Source organism: Bubalus kerabau, chromosome 17, assembly GCF_029407905.1.
Source record: "Bubalus kerabau isolate K-KA32 ecotype Philippines breed swamp buffalo chromosome 17, PCC_UOA_SB_1v2, whole genome shotgun sequence".
In the NCBI taxonomy this organism is placed as follows: domain Eukaryota; kingdom Metazoa; phylum Chordata; class Mammalia; order Artiodactyla; family Bovidae; genus Bubalus; species Bubalus kerabau.
The window spans coordinates 37973929-37989482 of NC_073640.1; the positions used below are offsets into that span (position 1 = coordinate 37973929).

Genomic DNA, 15554 nt, shown 5'->3' on the forward strand with positions numbered 1-15554 from the left:
TGCTGGCAGCAGGCTCAGTGACAGCTGCCTCAGCTGGGGGAACCGGAGCACCTGCGAGGATGCGGTAGGGACAGGGAGGGTAACGAGGCCCTGGAGCCCTTCCGGCTCCCCGTACCCCCAGCCAGAGGAACTGCCACATCCAGCAGAAGCCCACGAGAAAAGGGCTTGTTCCAAGCAAAAAGCTCTAGCCCTGGGGTCCTCAGCCTATCCACGCCCCCAGCCTCACACCTTGGTTAAACTGGCATCAGTCAGCTTGCTGCAGGCTGTGAGGTCCAGCTCCTGCAGGGCCTGCAGCATGAGCAGGGAGGGGCCCTGTGGCTGGGGAGAGCGGTCCTTGGGGCTGGAGGCCCGGTACTCCAGCTCTTCGTGGGGCTGTGGGAGGAAGCTCCTGCTCAGGTTCCTCCTGAGTTTGGCCCTCAACTGTTGCCAGAGAGGGATGAAGGAGGGCAGCTGAGCCCAGGGGCCCCCCACCCGCCATGACTTTGAGGGTCTCGCACCTGAGGCTCCTGCGAAGGTGCCTGGATGGGCCCCCCCAGCCCCAGGAGCCCCCAGTCACCCAGCTCCTTGCACCAGGCCAGGCGCAGGACTGAGAGGCGGGTGAGGTAGATACAGATGGCCTGCAGGGTCTGGTTGGTGAGGGCCACACAGGAGGACAAGTCTAGCACCCTGAGGCGTGGGCCCAGCCCTGGGATCAGGGAGAGCACCGAGGCATCCTAGGAGGGAAGTGGAAAAGGGAGCGGATGATGGGGAGGTGCCCGTTGCCTGTGTCACGAGGCGTGGCAGGCTGTGAGGTCCAGCTCCCACGGGGCCTGCAGCATGGCCACAGAGGCCCTGTGGCCAGGAAGAGGGGTCCTTAGGGCTGGAGGCCTAGTGCTCCAGCTCTTGGTGGGGCTGTAGGAGGAAGCCTTTGCTGCTCAGGCAGGGAGGGGTCCCTAGGAAGGTTCTGCCCAAAATTACAGCCCCACAGGCAACAGGAGACTCTCACAGGGCCCAAGGAAGGGTGCATCAGTGTTCCTGTGCTGTGTGTCACAGTGGACGTGGTGGGCTGAGAAGGGGGACCCAGGGAGAAGGACAAATACCTAGATTGGCTGGTGTGGGAAGGATGCAGGTGAAAATCTCTAAGGTGTTCACCTTCTCTGTGCTCCCAGCACCAGTCAATCAGATACGCTCCCTCTAGAACTGGGGGGACATATGGCAGAGCTGCCACCTGCCAGGAGCAGTTGGGGGATGGCGGGGCAAGAACTAAGGGCAGGACAGAGGAAGCTGCTTTGTAGAGATGCAGACATGGGAACATGGGCCTCCAGAAAGAATGGCTAAGAGACACACGATCGACACAGTGAGAATGGAGTAGGGCAAGAGAAGAGAGGCACTTGGGGGAAAATGTTGAGACAGTTTTCAGGTGGGGAATGCTCTGGGCACAGCCATAGATTGAAGGAATAATCTGCTAAAGAGGGAGAGGGCAACACTGCTAAGACAGGGACACCACCCAGAGGGACAGGGCTGAGCCCTATTGAAGTAACCGGCATCAACCAAGAAATGACCCTCTTCCTTCCTTGTCACATGGCCTCCCCAGGGCCCCTCCTGAGCAACTACTGCTGTGTAACCTTGGTGCCCCATCCCCCAGGGCTTGGTTCTGTCACCCCTGCCCCGGGAACACCCGCCCTCAGTCCCCTCCTGAGACTGCAGTGATCACCAAGCACTGGACTTGTGAGGTGTGGGTCACCTTGTGGGTGGGCCCCTCTGGTCTCCGGGACCTCCCTCTGCAGGGACCCACCACGGGGGCTGCAGGGAGGAGTGTGGGCAGCAGCACTGTCTGTCTAGGCACCTTTCCTCTTCCAGTTCACTTGGACACAAACATGGGGCACCTCCCTGGTGCCAGGCTCCCAGTTCCCCTAATCCCTGGCCCTGGTGAGGATGGAAGGAAGGGGTGGAACGCTCACCTTGAGTGAGGAGCAGTAGGCCAGGCTGAGGGAGGCCAGTGGGGGTGGAGCTGCGCACACCGAGCCCAGGGACTGGGCCAGTTCCTGCCCTCTCACCAGGCAGCACTCGGCCATGTCGAGGCTCTGCAGCTCCCGCAGGCCCCCTAGGGCTGAGCATCCTGCATCTGTCAGTCGCTGCAGCTTCCTCAGGCTCAGGCGCCGCAGGTGCCGCAGGCCCCGGCTCACGGCCAGGACTGCTCCATCAGCCAGTTCTGAGCAGCCACTGAGGTCCAGGGAGGTAAGTCCTGGTTGCTGGTGGCAAAGGGTGGCCACAGCCTCTGTGGAGAGGTCCCGGCAGCTATGCAGGCTCAGTTCCTGCAGCTGCAGCCCGGCCACCTGGCCCAGTGCCCGCAGGGCCTCGGGCGGCAAACCAGTGCCGCTCAGGTCCAGGGCGTGCAGCCTGCCGGCCCGCTCCTTCAGGAATCGCAGCAGGTTGCGGAAGGAGAGTTGGGAGGGGGAGGAGTCCTGGGGGCCGATGGTGCCCCAGGCTGGGCCTAGCTGGAAGGTGAGGTGGCAGTAGGCCAAGGAGAGGCGCTCCAGGCAGGGGGCACAACTGCTGAGCCGGTTGAAGCTGAGGTCGGCCAGGTCCCGAAGGCTAGCCAGGCTGAGCTCACGAAGGCCGCTCAGCGCCTGCTGGACCTGCTGCGCCGTCTGGGGCTGAGCCAGCAGCATGCCTGACGTGAAGAGGCTGTTGCAGCCACTGAGGTCTAGGATACGCAGAGCCGGGCAGCCCAGGATCAGGGCCACGAAGGAGGCCTCTGTGGGGCTGCCCCCACCAAGGCACAAGCTCTGCAGGTGCGGGCCCAAGTGGTGGGTAACAGACCGCAACACCTGGAGTGAAGCCGGTGAGCCATCCAGGTTGGTCAGGCTGATGCAGGTGATGCCCCTGAGACCCAGGCTCTTGATGGCCGGAAGGGAGGCAGACGACACGGGGATGTTGTACTGCACGCTGGCCTACAAGGCAGCAGCGGGCCTGGGGTTAGCCCTCTGGCCTCACAGTGTGCCAGCCATTGAGTCTGGTGGCAATTTGCTGGCCAGAGTTTGAGGGAAGACCAGGGAAGGGCCCTTCTACAACGGGAACCCACTGTGGTGTCACGTGCCTGACGGGGTGCTGATGGGACGTGGGAGCAGGGAGAACGGGTCATACTGGGGCTCAAGGGGGAGGACTACAAGGGGAGGACAGAAAGTTAGTGATGGCCGGGGCTGAGCGCCTATGGAGAGGCTGGGCCAGAGTGGGGACTTGGCATGCTGGGTACAGGAGGGCTGGGGGGTGCCCTGGAAGAGAGCCAGCGAAGGCCCCTGGGAGCAGGAGGACAAAGCATTCTGGACCCCAACTTTGGGGACTTGCAGAAGGTGGCCTTGGGACCCACGGACTCCAAATCCAGGGCCTCAGCTTAGTGTTAGCTAAGCAATCAGCCTCCCCCACTTTCTCAAGAGCATATAAATAGCCCTCAGAGCAGCTGAAGGCGGGAAGAAGCAACGGCAGGTGTCGCTCACCACAACGCCCTGTGGCCCAGATGCCAGAGATCTGGGGCAGGCAGTGAGGCCAAGGTACCTTGGTGGCCTCAGTGTCTTGGCCACAAAAATGTTTGCAAACCTGGCTTTCGTGTGTAAGTGAAAAATATGCCTACGCATGTAAGTGTGGTGTGCGCATGCGTGTATGCGTACGTATACGCACACGTGAAGGCCCTTTAGGCTGGAGGTTCGAGATGCGCTTGTGATCCCTGGTCTTATCTCTGGAGGGTCTGTCTGATTCCTGCAGGTGAGGAGGGAGAAGTGTCTATTTCTGTGGACAGGAGCTCAGAGAACGAATTTCAGAGGCAGGGAGGAGGTTGGCCCTACTGGAGAGGAACCGGGGAGCTTGGGGAGCACAGAGCTGGATTCCGGTGGGGCGGGGTGGCAAGCTCAGGGCTAGTTGTCGGGAAGGGTTGGCTTGTTTAGGAGTGTGAGGACCCGCCAGTAGTTGTTTTCAGAGAAGCTTCCCTGATCTTGTGCCAGAGGGAGCCAAAGGACAGAAAGTACAGGAATTGTGGAACTGGTCTGTGGGGGAGGGAGAAGAGGGCTTGGCTTCTGAAACCCTAGCCCCATTTCTCTACCCCCACCAACGCCCAGGCTGCAGGCAAGTGATACTCATAGATTCTTGTTTTCACAAGCAGGCTCCCCCAGAAACCTGTCCAATGAGTAACAGGAAGAATAAGCTGACATTCCCTGCTTGTCCCCCACAGAAAATCATCAAAAGGGAACCAGAAAGGTCAAAATGATGCGTAATATGCGCTCCCTGCAAGATGCTTATCAACAGGATTCTTCCAGGAAGACAGGTGGAACTCATTCCAGGTGTGGAGACCCCGCCTGGCTTCTGCCCCAGAGAGAAGCAGCCCCCGAGGGCTGTTGTTCCGGGAACGAGCCTGTGGTAAGACAGAGACCAGCTCCCACCAATTTCATGGGAGTCTGGGAGTCAAACCAGGTGCCCAGTTCAGACCCCATGGTCAATTCAGGTGAGAGGAGCTCTGCCCATAGATCCCCGCCGTGGACACCAGGAGACAGTGGGGAGTGGGGACGCCATGGGGACGCCAGAGACCTGGGTCCCTCTCTCAGATTGAAGGAGAGCTAGCAAAGATGCCAGTGTGTGAGGCTGGGGAGCGTACTGAAAAAATCAAGGAGAAAAGGTTTTAGAAAAGAACGGTAAAGCATGCCTCCAGCCATTTCAAAGCCCTGCAGTGCTAGATGAGCCAGTCTCATGATGAGTAGAATGAACTCTGGTTGGGGGAGTGTAGAGCAGTGCTGGTTGCCAGGCAGCACCTGCCCCCACCAGTCACATGGCACCCCACAGCCCCCAGCTCCAGCCGCCTTCAATCTTCCTTCTTTCCCTATCTGCCTGAGCCTTGGCTGCCAGCAGTGTTCTTCCCTCTCCCACTGCCTTCTTATACACAAGGTAAACGAACAGCCCAGGTCCAAGTGCAGGGCTGGCAGGTGGCCCCAAGAGCTACCTAGTGAAGGGGCAGGGCCTGGCCTAAAGGACTTCCAACTATGGGGCCGGGTGAGTTTTGAGGCCACCTCCCTGCTCCCCACAGTTTTTCTTGGTGGGGAGAAGACAGCCTCTAAGCCATCACCCAGGTGGTCTACCTGGGACTCATACAGAAGTCCAGGAGCAGTCTGTTGGGGATATTTACTGTCTGTGGGGGCCGAGCGGCAGCCTTCTGGGTTCTGGTCTTTGCCCCAGTGTAGGAAAGTGCCCCTCCCCAGGGCCTGGGAAGATGCTTCTAAAGCCCCAAGGGAGTACAACAGGGGTACCTGCTCCAGCTTCAGTTGCCTCAGCACAGAGGGGCCAACTAGCCCCCCGTCTCCTCCCTTCTTAATGCTGGCATCTTGAGAGTAAATGCAGACTCATTTGGAAAATGCCCTAAACCTGCTAAAAGCAATACACGTCCCTTGACTGTGAGAGGCCAGGACTCTATTGTAACTACTGAAGTCCTGAGCTGAGACAGCAGGCCTGTGTGCAGACTTGGAAAGCCATCTGAGAGAGACATGACCCTCCTGTCTGCCAGCACAGGAATCCAAAGTTAGCACGCCTGTTTTCCAGAAGGACCTTGAGGAAGCCTATGTCCTGGCGCCTAGGGGCTTTGGTCTCCAGACAGGAATAAGACTTTGGGGCTCATATCTAGAGGCTTTTATAGACAACTCAGGCAGGAAAAGGCAGCAGGGGGCAGGAGCCATCTTGAGATCTTCACAGTGACCAGCCCGGTGGCAGCACCTCCACCCCAGTCCCAGGTATGGACGGAGCCCAGGTGTATGTCAGGTGCTGCCTTTGTCTGTCTGCTTATTTGAGAAAAAGTGGAATTAAGTCGGGGCAGGTGAGGGAGATTAAGAAGTTACCAAGTCGAGCATCCTAGCCTGGCCTGGAGCCACACAGCTTGGCCTTGGTGAGCCAGAATCTTCCACAGCATCTACTAGCTGGGGCACCACCTCCTCAACCCGCTGCACCCTGGGAGATGGTTCCTGCCAATAGGGCTCCAGAGATTGTTCGGTGGTGTCGGCCCTAGATGCCCAGGTATCTGTGGCCTGGCTTCCCAGGGCTCCCAGTCTTGGCGGTGGAGTAGGGGGCTGAGCTTTGCAGAGTCACCGAACGGGTCTTTGTCAGTGCTCTATCTGGAGCTCAGGGTTCACTGCAGAAGCTCCAGTGCTAAAATGGTAGACTCTGGATCCCAAACTCTGACCCCGGCCTCCTCCTCCTCTTCCTTCCCTCACTCTTGTTCCAGTCTCACCTTCATCCCTAGGGCCTGACTGCCCACTTGGCTTCTTCTGCACCCTGCTTCTTTGCTAGACTCCAAGAAGCCTCCCTGACTGATGGCCTCTCGTGAGGGCCCCCGTGGCCCTGCCCATCATGTGGGTGCATCTGCTCTCTGTGCCCTCTGCCAGCCAGGGATGATGAGACCATGGCTGCCTCTGGGTATGTGCTGTCCGAGGAAGTCACAGCCTCCCTTCCTGTCTGCACTGGCACCCCTCTCCTCACAGCCCCCCTCTCTTCTCACTCCCCTAGACTTCTTTCCAAGCCCCTGGTGCTACTGCAGCTCCCTGCCCTCACTCCAGCCTTCTCAGAGATGTTTCAAATAGAAACCAAAGCCCTTAGGTGGGAAGGCCCTCCTGCCCTGTTCACATGCACCAGCCCATCCTTGGCAGGACTCATCAGAACCTCCTTCCCTATTTTGCTCTTGGGTTCAAGGAGACCCCGTTCTCCCAGCCTACTGAGCCTGTCCCTACCCTCTCCTCTGTGAACCCCGAAATCTCTGCCTTTCCACTTCTCCTTCCTCAGAGACCACAAACACCCCAGAGTCTTAATAAAGGCTTCCCTTGACTCTGCAACCCCCCTCGCCCCTCCCCTTTACCATCATGCTTTTTGGAAGCACATGGGTGCCCATACCCACTGCGGCCACCTCTTGACCATAGCTTTGCCCACTGACCCCTCCACCACTGTCCCCACAGAATCCTTCATTCCCAGAAACAGCCCCTCTCCATCAAGGTCACCAACACCTGAGGGCTCCTCTGCAGACCTCCCACAAGTGTCCTTCCTCTCTGCTGCGCCATGGTGCCTACTCGGGATGGCCTGTCTCCCTGGTGTTCTCTCCTACTGGGGGTTCTGAGACTCTGGCCTCTTGTCTCTCCTACCTTCTAGCCTGCTCCCCATTTGGGGTCATCAAAGAGCAGAAAGACCCAACCCATGGACCAGTGGGTTCTCCATGAATTGTTCCATTCCACCACACACACACACACACACAGAGTTTCCCTCCACGTGCACCCCAGCAGACTTCATCCCATTCCACCTACTCTGTTTCCCACACCTTCTTCCTGAGCACCAGATACTGGGAGCCATGGCCTTATGGACCTCTCTCCAGATACAAGGATGCAGTATGGCCCAATCTGAATTTACTGCCTTATCCCCGCTTCTCCCAAACTCGCAGCGCCTTCTACCAAATCACCTAAGTCAGAAATCTGGGAATCATCCTAGACTGCTCCCTCATATCCACAGTGCCCAAGGTCCTTTCCAGCCCATCTCCTATTTCCTCTTGGCCTTCAGCCTCTCTGGCTCCAGTCTACTCTTGGTAAGTGATCCTGACAAAAGGCAGCTGACCACACTTTTCAGGCCCTTTGATGGTTCACCACTGCACAGGATGGAAGCTGAGCTTCTTGGCTGGCATTCAAGCCCTTTTATGTCAGCCCCCTGCCTACTTCTTCGGCCCCAGCTTTCCCATGCCTGCTCTGCACTCTGGCTGTGGAATGCTAATTTCAGACCACTGTCTCATACTTCCATACCTGGGTTCACCTGTTTTTTTCTGGGGGTTGGGGGGGGGGTCTGACCTCTCACCTATTCCTTAACAAAATATGTATCCTCTCTTAAGATTTAACACAAGCATCCCCTTCTCCATGAAGTCTTCTGTGAATCTTCTCTGCATCTTTGGTATGCGTCTGTGCACCTTTCTTAAGATTTTGAGTGCAGTGCTGTCTCTCTCACTATTAACTCTGAGTGCTGTGTCTGCCCCAGCCCTGGGGCCTAGCACAGTGCTGGGCACAGAGGTAGCATCACCATCCAGATGAGGGAGGCCTCTCTACAGGCCCCTCCTCCTCTGCTTGCCTCTGGACTGGTATCCTTCCTGGGCAGTCTCTGTGGCCTGCTCTTCTGGCTCCTCTTGTTCTCCCCAGGGAAAGTGACTGAGATCCAAGGCTTAAACCTCCGTCCGTTCTTAAATGACACCTTCACCTATATTTATTACCCGGATCTTTCCCTTGAATTCCTCTCTCAGAAGTCCAACTACCAACTGGATCTTACCATTTAGATGTTTTATACTTCAAATTTTCAACAAGTTCAAATCAAATTTCTTTAGAAACTAGGCTCAATGACACTGGAGAGAGAACTCAACAACAGACCGTACTTAAACACTCATTTAAAATTTGACAGAGGAGGCTTCCAATCCATTATACATAAATGGTACTTGGGCTACTGGAAAACTAATCAGTTTAGCTCCTTACCTTACAGCACAAGTCAAAATAAATTACACCAAATATATATATATATATATAAAAATTCAAGCCATAAAACAGTTTTGCTGTGAACCTAAAACTGATCTAAGAAGTAAATCCAAATTTAAAATAAAAGCAAAATATGAGTGTATATTTATCAGATCTCTGAAGAGGCAAAGTATCTCTAAAGCAATGGCAGAAATAAAGAAAAGGATGTTCAGAGTCAACAACCCAGAAATTTAACCCCTGTATATCTCATAAATAACACATATCTACAAATCAAATTTAAAAAGACAAATATATGAGGAATATATTTCAGTAAGTATGTAAAAGATTAACTTCTTTAATGTATAAAAAGTTCATACAAATCGATAAGAAAAATACTAAGACCCCAATAATTAGACAAGGAACAGAAATACACAAAAGAGGGAAATATAAATGGTCTGCTAATGAGAAAATTGTTCAACCTCAGTGACAGTCAAAACTGAAACAAAGGGCACTCATTGCTTGCCTTCCAAACTAACACAAATGCCTGCACTCACCTCCTAGTGGGTTGTCTCCCTACGACTCACCTCTCAGTCCACTCTGCACTGTGGAGGTCTAAGACATAAATCAATGCATGTCACTCCCCTGCCTAATGTTCCTTTAATGTTCCTAAAGTTCCATGGGTTACCTGGTTACCCATGATGGTAACCAGGAGAAAGCCCTAGCAATACCACCTGCCACATCTGTCTTGCTGTCTGACCCCTTTCTAGCCTCATCTCCCACCACTTCTCTCCCACACACCTAAGTTCCAGTCATAGCGAACCTGGGTGGTCGTTTCCAGAACTATTTCACACCTTGGTGCCTTCGCCAGTGCGGTTATGAGTCCTGAAGACCAACCTTCATGCTCCTCATCCTGTTCCTTCAGGAAGCCTTCCCTGATGCTGCCAGTCTCCTTCCGTGTCCTTCATGTTCCCTTGGCCCCCTTCATGCCAATGCCCTGAGCACACAACATCATGGTCACTCAGGTATTTGTCTTTTTCCTTCACTGGACTGAGTTTCTCAGGAGAGGGGACTATGTTTGGTTCATCTGTAGAGTCCCAGTACTGGACCCAGAGCCAAGTATGTATGAATAAATATGCAGAAATGAATGGATGGATGATGTATGAGCAGGGCCACAAGCAAGCTAAAGTGAGACCACTGGGAATGGGGTAGGTGAGGGTAGGCACCTTACCTCCCGAAGGGCAATCTGGGCTGCACAGTACCAAGCCCGGCTCACGAGGGAGGCCTCTTTCTGATCTGACAGAGGCAGGAAGCTCAGAATATATGTGACCATCTGAGGGAAAAAGACAGGGCATCGGGGCTGTTAGTGCTGGTGGGGCCCTCTGAAATCTTCTCTTTCTGGCAGCACGGTAGGTCAGAGGGGACTAGAGTGCTGGCTTCTAGCTCATCTTGGATCCTAAGCTTCAAAGAGTCTTCACTTCTCCTCTCCGGTCTCCAGGTATCTTTACTGGGAACAAACCTTTCCTGAGCACCATCTGGATGCAGGTTTGTTCTGATAAAAATCAAACTTCCTGCTCAATTTGATAAAAAGGGCCTGGGCACTGGGACTAGATGAACCTAGTTTAGATCCTTATTCTCTCAACCGACCCCTCTGAGCCTTATTTTTCTTATCTATAACAAGACAGTTGTAGTGAGATTTAAGTGGGTTGCTGTGACAGTTAAATATCCTGGTAAAGTGTCTTGCGTAGGATCTAGAGCACAGCAAGGCAAGTGCTGATCTTCAGGAAGTCACACTGGGACTGCACTCTTCCATCTTCTTCACTGCCAACTTGGCTTCTCAGCCAGCTGTTACAATTCTCAGCAAGACCCATCCTGGCAGGCTAAGGCCCTCACTCCACCTATGCTGTATGAGGCTGGGGGTGGAGGCCTTCTTAGGGACTGGGGAAGGGAGCTGCTTGTGAGACCAAGAATTATCTGATATTAACTATTCTTTTCTTCTGGAATCTTCCCTCCTTGACTTCTGTGACTGTGTTTTCTAGGGCTCCACTCACCACTCCAAATTGCCCTGTTTCTAGATTCTTCTGTGGCTCCCAGGGCTCAGACCTGAGTCTTTAAATTTGTTCACTTTCTAGGATAATAAATTCACTTGCATTGCTTTAACAATTACCTCTATAAGAATAACCAACAATTCAGTATTCCATATTGTTTTATCATTCATGTGCTAGTCTAGTATTGCCAACTGTCCACAGGATTCTTCATCCAAATGTTTTACCATCACCTTCACCTCAGTCCAAAGCAGCCCCTCCTCCCAACTTTCCAGCCCCCGAGCTTCAGTGGCAACAGAGCATCTCGTCTGAAGATCCTGATAAAACTTTATACTCTTCATACTCGTCTGTCCCTTGCTCCAGATACAGGTGTAAAGCATAGCCTTTACTTAGACTCATTCAAATCCCAGCTCCACTAGTTCCTAGCTGTGTGACCTCAGGCAAGGTATGTGATGTCTCTGAACCTCAACCCACACCTGTAAAATGGGGTTATTAAAAAAATCTAGATCACAGTCTTATGTGCTGTGCTTAGTTGTTCAGTCATGTCCAACTCTGCGACCCCATGGACTGTAGCCCGCCAGGCTCCTCTGTCCATGGGGATTCTCCAGGCAAGAATACTGGAGTAGGCTGCCATGCCCTTCTCCAGGGCATCTTCCCAACCCAGGGATCAAACCCAGGTCTCCCACATTGCAGACGAATTCTTTACCGTCTGAGTCACCAGGGAAGCCCAAGAATATTAGAGTGGGTAGCCTTTCCCTTCTCCAGGGGAACTTGCCAACGTAGGAATCGAACTGAGGTCTCCTGCATTGCAGGAGGATTCTTTACCAGCTGCCCTCACAGTCTTATGACAGGGATTAAATTATATATATATATATTTAATATAATATGCTTCACACCTAGTAGATGGTCCATAAATGGTTCCTGGATTGCTGTTATGAATAATTCTACCTTTGAAACCTTACCACCTTAAGTAGCCCAGATCTTCATCACCCCAGACCAGGGTTCCTTCCACAGTCTCCCACCTGATCTCCTTGCCTCCAGGTTCATCCTTGCTAATCATTCCACAGACTGCAACAAGGTTAATTTTCCTAAGAAACAGCTTTCAGTCTCAGTGCACTCCTGATGAAAACCTTTGGGGTTCGCCAATACCCTCAAGACAAAATTTCTTCTCCTGGGTCAGCACTGCCAGGCCTCCATGCCTGACTGGACCCCTGATCCCAGAGCTTCCACAAGCCAGTCTTCTCAGTGTCCTACAAACACAGCATGTTGATTTTCTTATTTCCTTTTGCCTATGTGGACCTTTTTACTGGAATGCCCTTAAGCTTGACCCTCACCAGCCCACTTGGTCTCTTCTTCCCTTCCCTGATTGCTAGTACATGAAGGTACTCAGTCAGTACTTACTGGATTGAATTAAATAAGGATGGACTGTCTTTTACCTCTCTTTTCACCAAAGGTTTGCTCAAGGAAGGGATGGGAAGATAAAACAGATCATTACTGAGAGGAGAATGACTGGTGAGAACAGCCTCTGGGCCAGAGAGGCTAGGCCTGGGTAAGAGAACTTTGATGGGGGCTGGGACTGACCACGCTCCGATCCCCAAGAGCAGGCAGGAAAACTTGTCTGAGCTGAGGTAAGATAGTGGCCATCCTGTCTTCTGGGGTTCAGCAGCCAAACCACAGAGCAACAGGAGGGCAACAAATCTGTCCTCACTGAGGGGAGGCTGAGAAGGGGGAAAGCCTTTCTAGAGGGAACAGAAGAGGCAGTGCTAAGAGTGGAGTGGCCTTCCCAGGAACTCCATTCCAAGGAGCTACTAAAGATATGACTGGTCATCTTTGTGATCCACGGTGATGGGACAGATATCCTCTGGGGCAGAAGGGGGAAAGGATGGCATCGCAGGGGACTCACTGGGGGTGGAACATCATTCCAAGGGCCGATGGGGAAAGGGTGCCCTGTCTCTCTTGGGCAGTGGGAGGGGGCTGCCAACTTTCTGGGCAAACAGGATGGAGAGGCCATCCCAAGAGGCCACTGGGACAAAACTTATCTGTCTCGCGACAATAGCAGCAGAGTGATCTTGCTCCAGTTTAAGTAGAAGGAGCAAACATCCCATGAAGGATGAAGGTGAAGGAGGCACGGATGGCCATCACTAGGGGCTGAGGAAGTGGGGAGCAGGCCTGTCCTCGGTGAGGGAACTCAGAGACCATGCCCGAAGTTGATGGGAAGGGGCAGTCTGTCTTCCACCGCCAGGGGAAGGGGCAGCCGTCTCTCGAAGGGAAGGGAATGGAGCGACCATTCCAAGGGACCAATGGGGGTAAGATCGGTTACCCTTCGGGGCTGATGGGATGCAGCGGACATCTTCCAGAACTGAGAGGGAGGGACGGCCATCTCAAGAGGTCAGGGGTAGGCAGAGGCCCTGTCCTCGCTGAGGTGACAGCAGCTATCTCCTGGGGCCGATGGGGAAGGAGAGGATGGTCCCCCAAGGTAAGGGGACAGAGTGGCCCAAAGGCGGGGCCGTTACCCATAGCCTACAGGTCCAGGGATCTCCCGGCCGGGTCTTTTCCGCCAGACGGGCGGGGCCGGGAGAGCTGTCTGACAGCCCCTCCCCACAGCCTGGGACCCCGAGGGCGGGGCCTGTCCCGAGCTAGGCCTGAGGGCGGCCTCCTCTCACCTCCAGCGGCAGCGACTCCGCCATCGCATCCCTGCCGCCTCCGCCCCCGCGCAAGGCTTTCTGGGAAGTGTAGTCCCGCCGACTCTGGAAGGCGGAGCTTGGGAAGGAAGTGGACCTCCAACTTCCGTCCCAGGTGTGACGTATTGGATCTGCACCGGAAGTGCATGTGCTGCCGATGTGGTACCAACTGAGTGCGGTTTCGGTCGCTCTCCCTTCTTTCCTTGGTTGGGTATTTGCGTCTCACTATGGCGGTAAGGAGGGCGAGTAGGGCGTGGTCCCCGTGGCAAAACGCTCCCGGGGCCGGGAGACTGAAATCAGAGGAAGGGCTTCAAGGGAAATGGGTCAATCCAATGCCCCCCCCCCCAACTGGAGGGGGGCGCCATCCAGTGGCCATCCAGGACCATACCACAGCTGGTGCCAGAGAGGGCTGGGAGTCTGTAGCAGACAGTACCAGGGCTGCAGACATCGAGGGGCCTGAGGGCGATGGGCGTCGGTATCGAACAATATCAGGACTAGCTAGAGATGTGAGGGGCTTGAGGCAGGATAGCGTCAGCCCAGATCGGGTTTACTCCAGCAGAGGCCGGAGAGGGACTCCAGTCAAGCCCATTCAGCTAACCGGAATGGTGGGGCGGCTAAGGAAGATCCTGACTGCTGAGGATTTTGATAGTATCTCGTTATCTCTCTGCAGCCCAAAGGAAAAGTGGGCACGAGAGGGAAGAAGCAAATATTTGAGGAGAACAAAGAGACCCTGAAGTTCTACCTGCGAATCATACTGGGGGCTAATGTAAGTGCCTCCCTCCTTGCTTCTGTGCCCACCCAAGGTTCCATAGTCAGGTCTGGTCGGGTAGAGTGGTGGGGGTGTGTGACAGCCAAAGCTCCAGAAGAAAGTTCCAATTAAAAATAAGAGAGAGGGACTTCCCTGGTGGTCCAGTGGCTAAGACTCCCTAGATCCCATATGCTAAAATTAAGACCGAGTGCAGCCAAGTAAATGAGAAAGAATCCTGGTGCAGAGAAAGTGCTGAATAGTCAAAACGAAAAACAAAAGCAAAAAGAGGGTGTAAGTCTCAAATGGACTTGAGCCTTTCCCATCCTAAATGCACAGGGGCTTCTTTCCTGTGTCAGGGATGTCTGGATATTCTGGGAGCAGATCTCTTCCCCCAACCCTGTAAGAAATGATTTGTCTCCTTTTATCACCTGGTCTAGAGTCAGAGTCAAGGAAGGTCCATGGTTAAGTAAGCTTTTGATACTAGCCTGACCCGTGTCTGCTTACAGGCCATTTACTGTCTTGTGACCTTGGTCGTCTTCTACTCATCTGCCTCATTTTGGGCCTGGGTAAGTGTCCCCCATCCTGGGAAGTGGGAAGCCCATAGGGTCAGTGGCTGCCCTTTTAACACCCCCATTCTTGTTCCACAGATGGCCCTGCTCTTTAGTCTGGCAGTATACGGGGCCAGCTACCACTCTATGAGCTCGATGGCAAGGGCAGCCTTCTCTGAGGATGGGGCCCTGGTGGATGGTGGAATGGATCTCAACATGGAGCAGGGCATGGCAGAGTGAGTGTCCCCCGCTGTCAGCCCAGGTGAGCAGCGCCAGGGCTGGGGTGCTGGGGCCCAGATAGCCCAAGACCCACAGCAACTTGAAGAGGGTAGAAGGGAGTTGAACTAGGGCCCATCTCTTATTTTTATGTAAAAATTTTTGGCTGTGCTGCACAGTTTGTGGGATCTTAGTTCCCCAACCAGGGATTGAACCCAGGCCTTCAGCAGTGAAAGCATGGAATCCTAACCACTGGACCAGCAGGGAATTCCCCAGCTACTACTTTTGGCCCTTGCAGCTTCCCTTCTCTCCACAGGCACCTTAAAGATGTGATCCTACTGACAGCTATTGTGCAGGTGCTCAGCTGTTTCTCCCTCTACATCTGGTCCTTCTGGCTCCTGGTACGTAGGTTGCGGGGCTCCCGAGGAGCCGCCGAAGCATCTAAGCCTTCTCTTCTTTGATTTCCTGCACCTGGCTTCAAGTTACCTTTTTTTTCTTCTAGGCTCCAGGCAGAGCTCTTTACCTCCTGTGGGTCAATGTCCTGGGCCCCTGGTTCACAGCGGACAGTGGCGCCCCAGCGCCAGAGCACAACGAGAAACGGCAGCGCCGACAGGAGCGGCGGCAGATGAAGCGGTTATAGCCACTGACATTATGGCCCCGGGTTTCTGAGCCCTGGGTGGCTCTATCAGGCTGTGTGGTCCCCATGCCAGGAGCAGTGAGGGCCTAGTCCAGGGGCCAAAAGCAGTCTAGGGTATAGGATTGTTGAATAAATGGCTTATAACGTGGCTAATGGCTTTGTGGGTGATAATGAGAGAGCTAAGGCAGAAACAGCCAGTTGT

General features: G+C 54.1%; 2 protein-coding genes across 4 annotated transcripts; one reads left to right on the forward strand and one right to left on the reverse strand.

The window, feature by feature from the left end:
- Window positions 1-488: 488 nt before the first annotated feature.
- LOC129630614 (F-box/LRR-repeat protein 2-like) lies at window positions 489-13191 on the reverse strand (the record flags this gene model as incomplete). Its single annotated transcript, XM_055551125.1, has 2 exons — window positions 1941-13191; window positions 489-713 (listed from the first exon to the last, which is right to left on the reverse strand). Coding segments are annotated over exons 1-2 (936 nt in total), but the record flags the coding sequence as incomplete, so codon positions are not given.
- Window positions 3666-15500, forward strand: TMEM208 (transmembrane protein 208). Of its 3 annotated transcripts, XR_008703801.1 has the most exons (7): window positions 3666-3741; window positions 4205-4389; window positions 13874-13969; window positions 14458-14517; window positions 14599-14761; window positions 15032-15116; window positions 15218-15313. XR_008703801.1 is itself a non-coding variant. In XM_055551391.1 (6 exons), the coding sequence occupies exons 1-6, from the start codon at window positions 4237-4239 to the stop codon at window positions 15353-15355; spliced, it is 669 nt and encodes a 222-aa protein (XP_055407366.1). In that variant the 5' UTR covers window positions 4234-4236; the 3' UTR covers window positions 15356-15500. The 3 variants fall into 3 exon arrangements, 2 of the variants coding, with proteins under 2 accessions (XP_055407366.1, XP_055407367.1); XM_055551391.1 differs by lacking the exon at window positions 3666-3741 and having other exon boundaries at window positions 4234-4389; window positions 14599-14735; window positions 15218-15500; XM_055551392.1 differs by lacking the exons at window positions 3666-3741; window positions 4205-4389 and adding an exon at window positions 13305-13436 and having other exon boundaries at window positions 14599-14735; window positions 15218-15500.
- The last annotated feature ends 54 nt before the right edge of the window (window positions 15501-15554 follow it).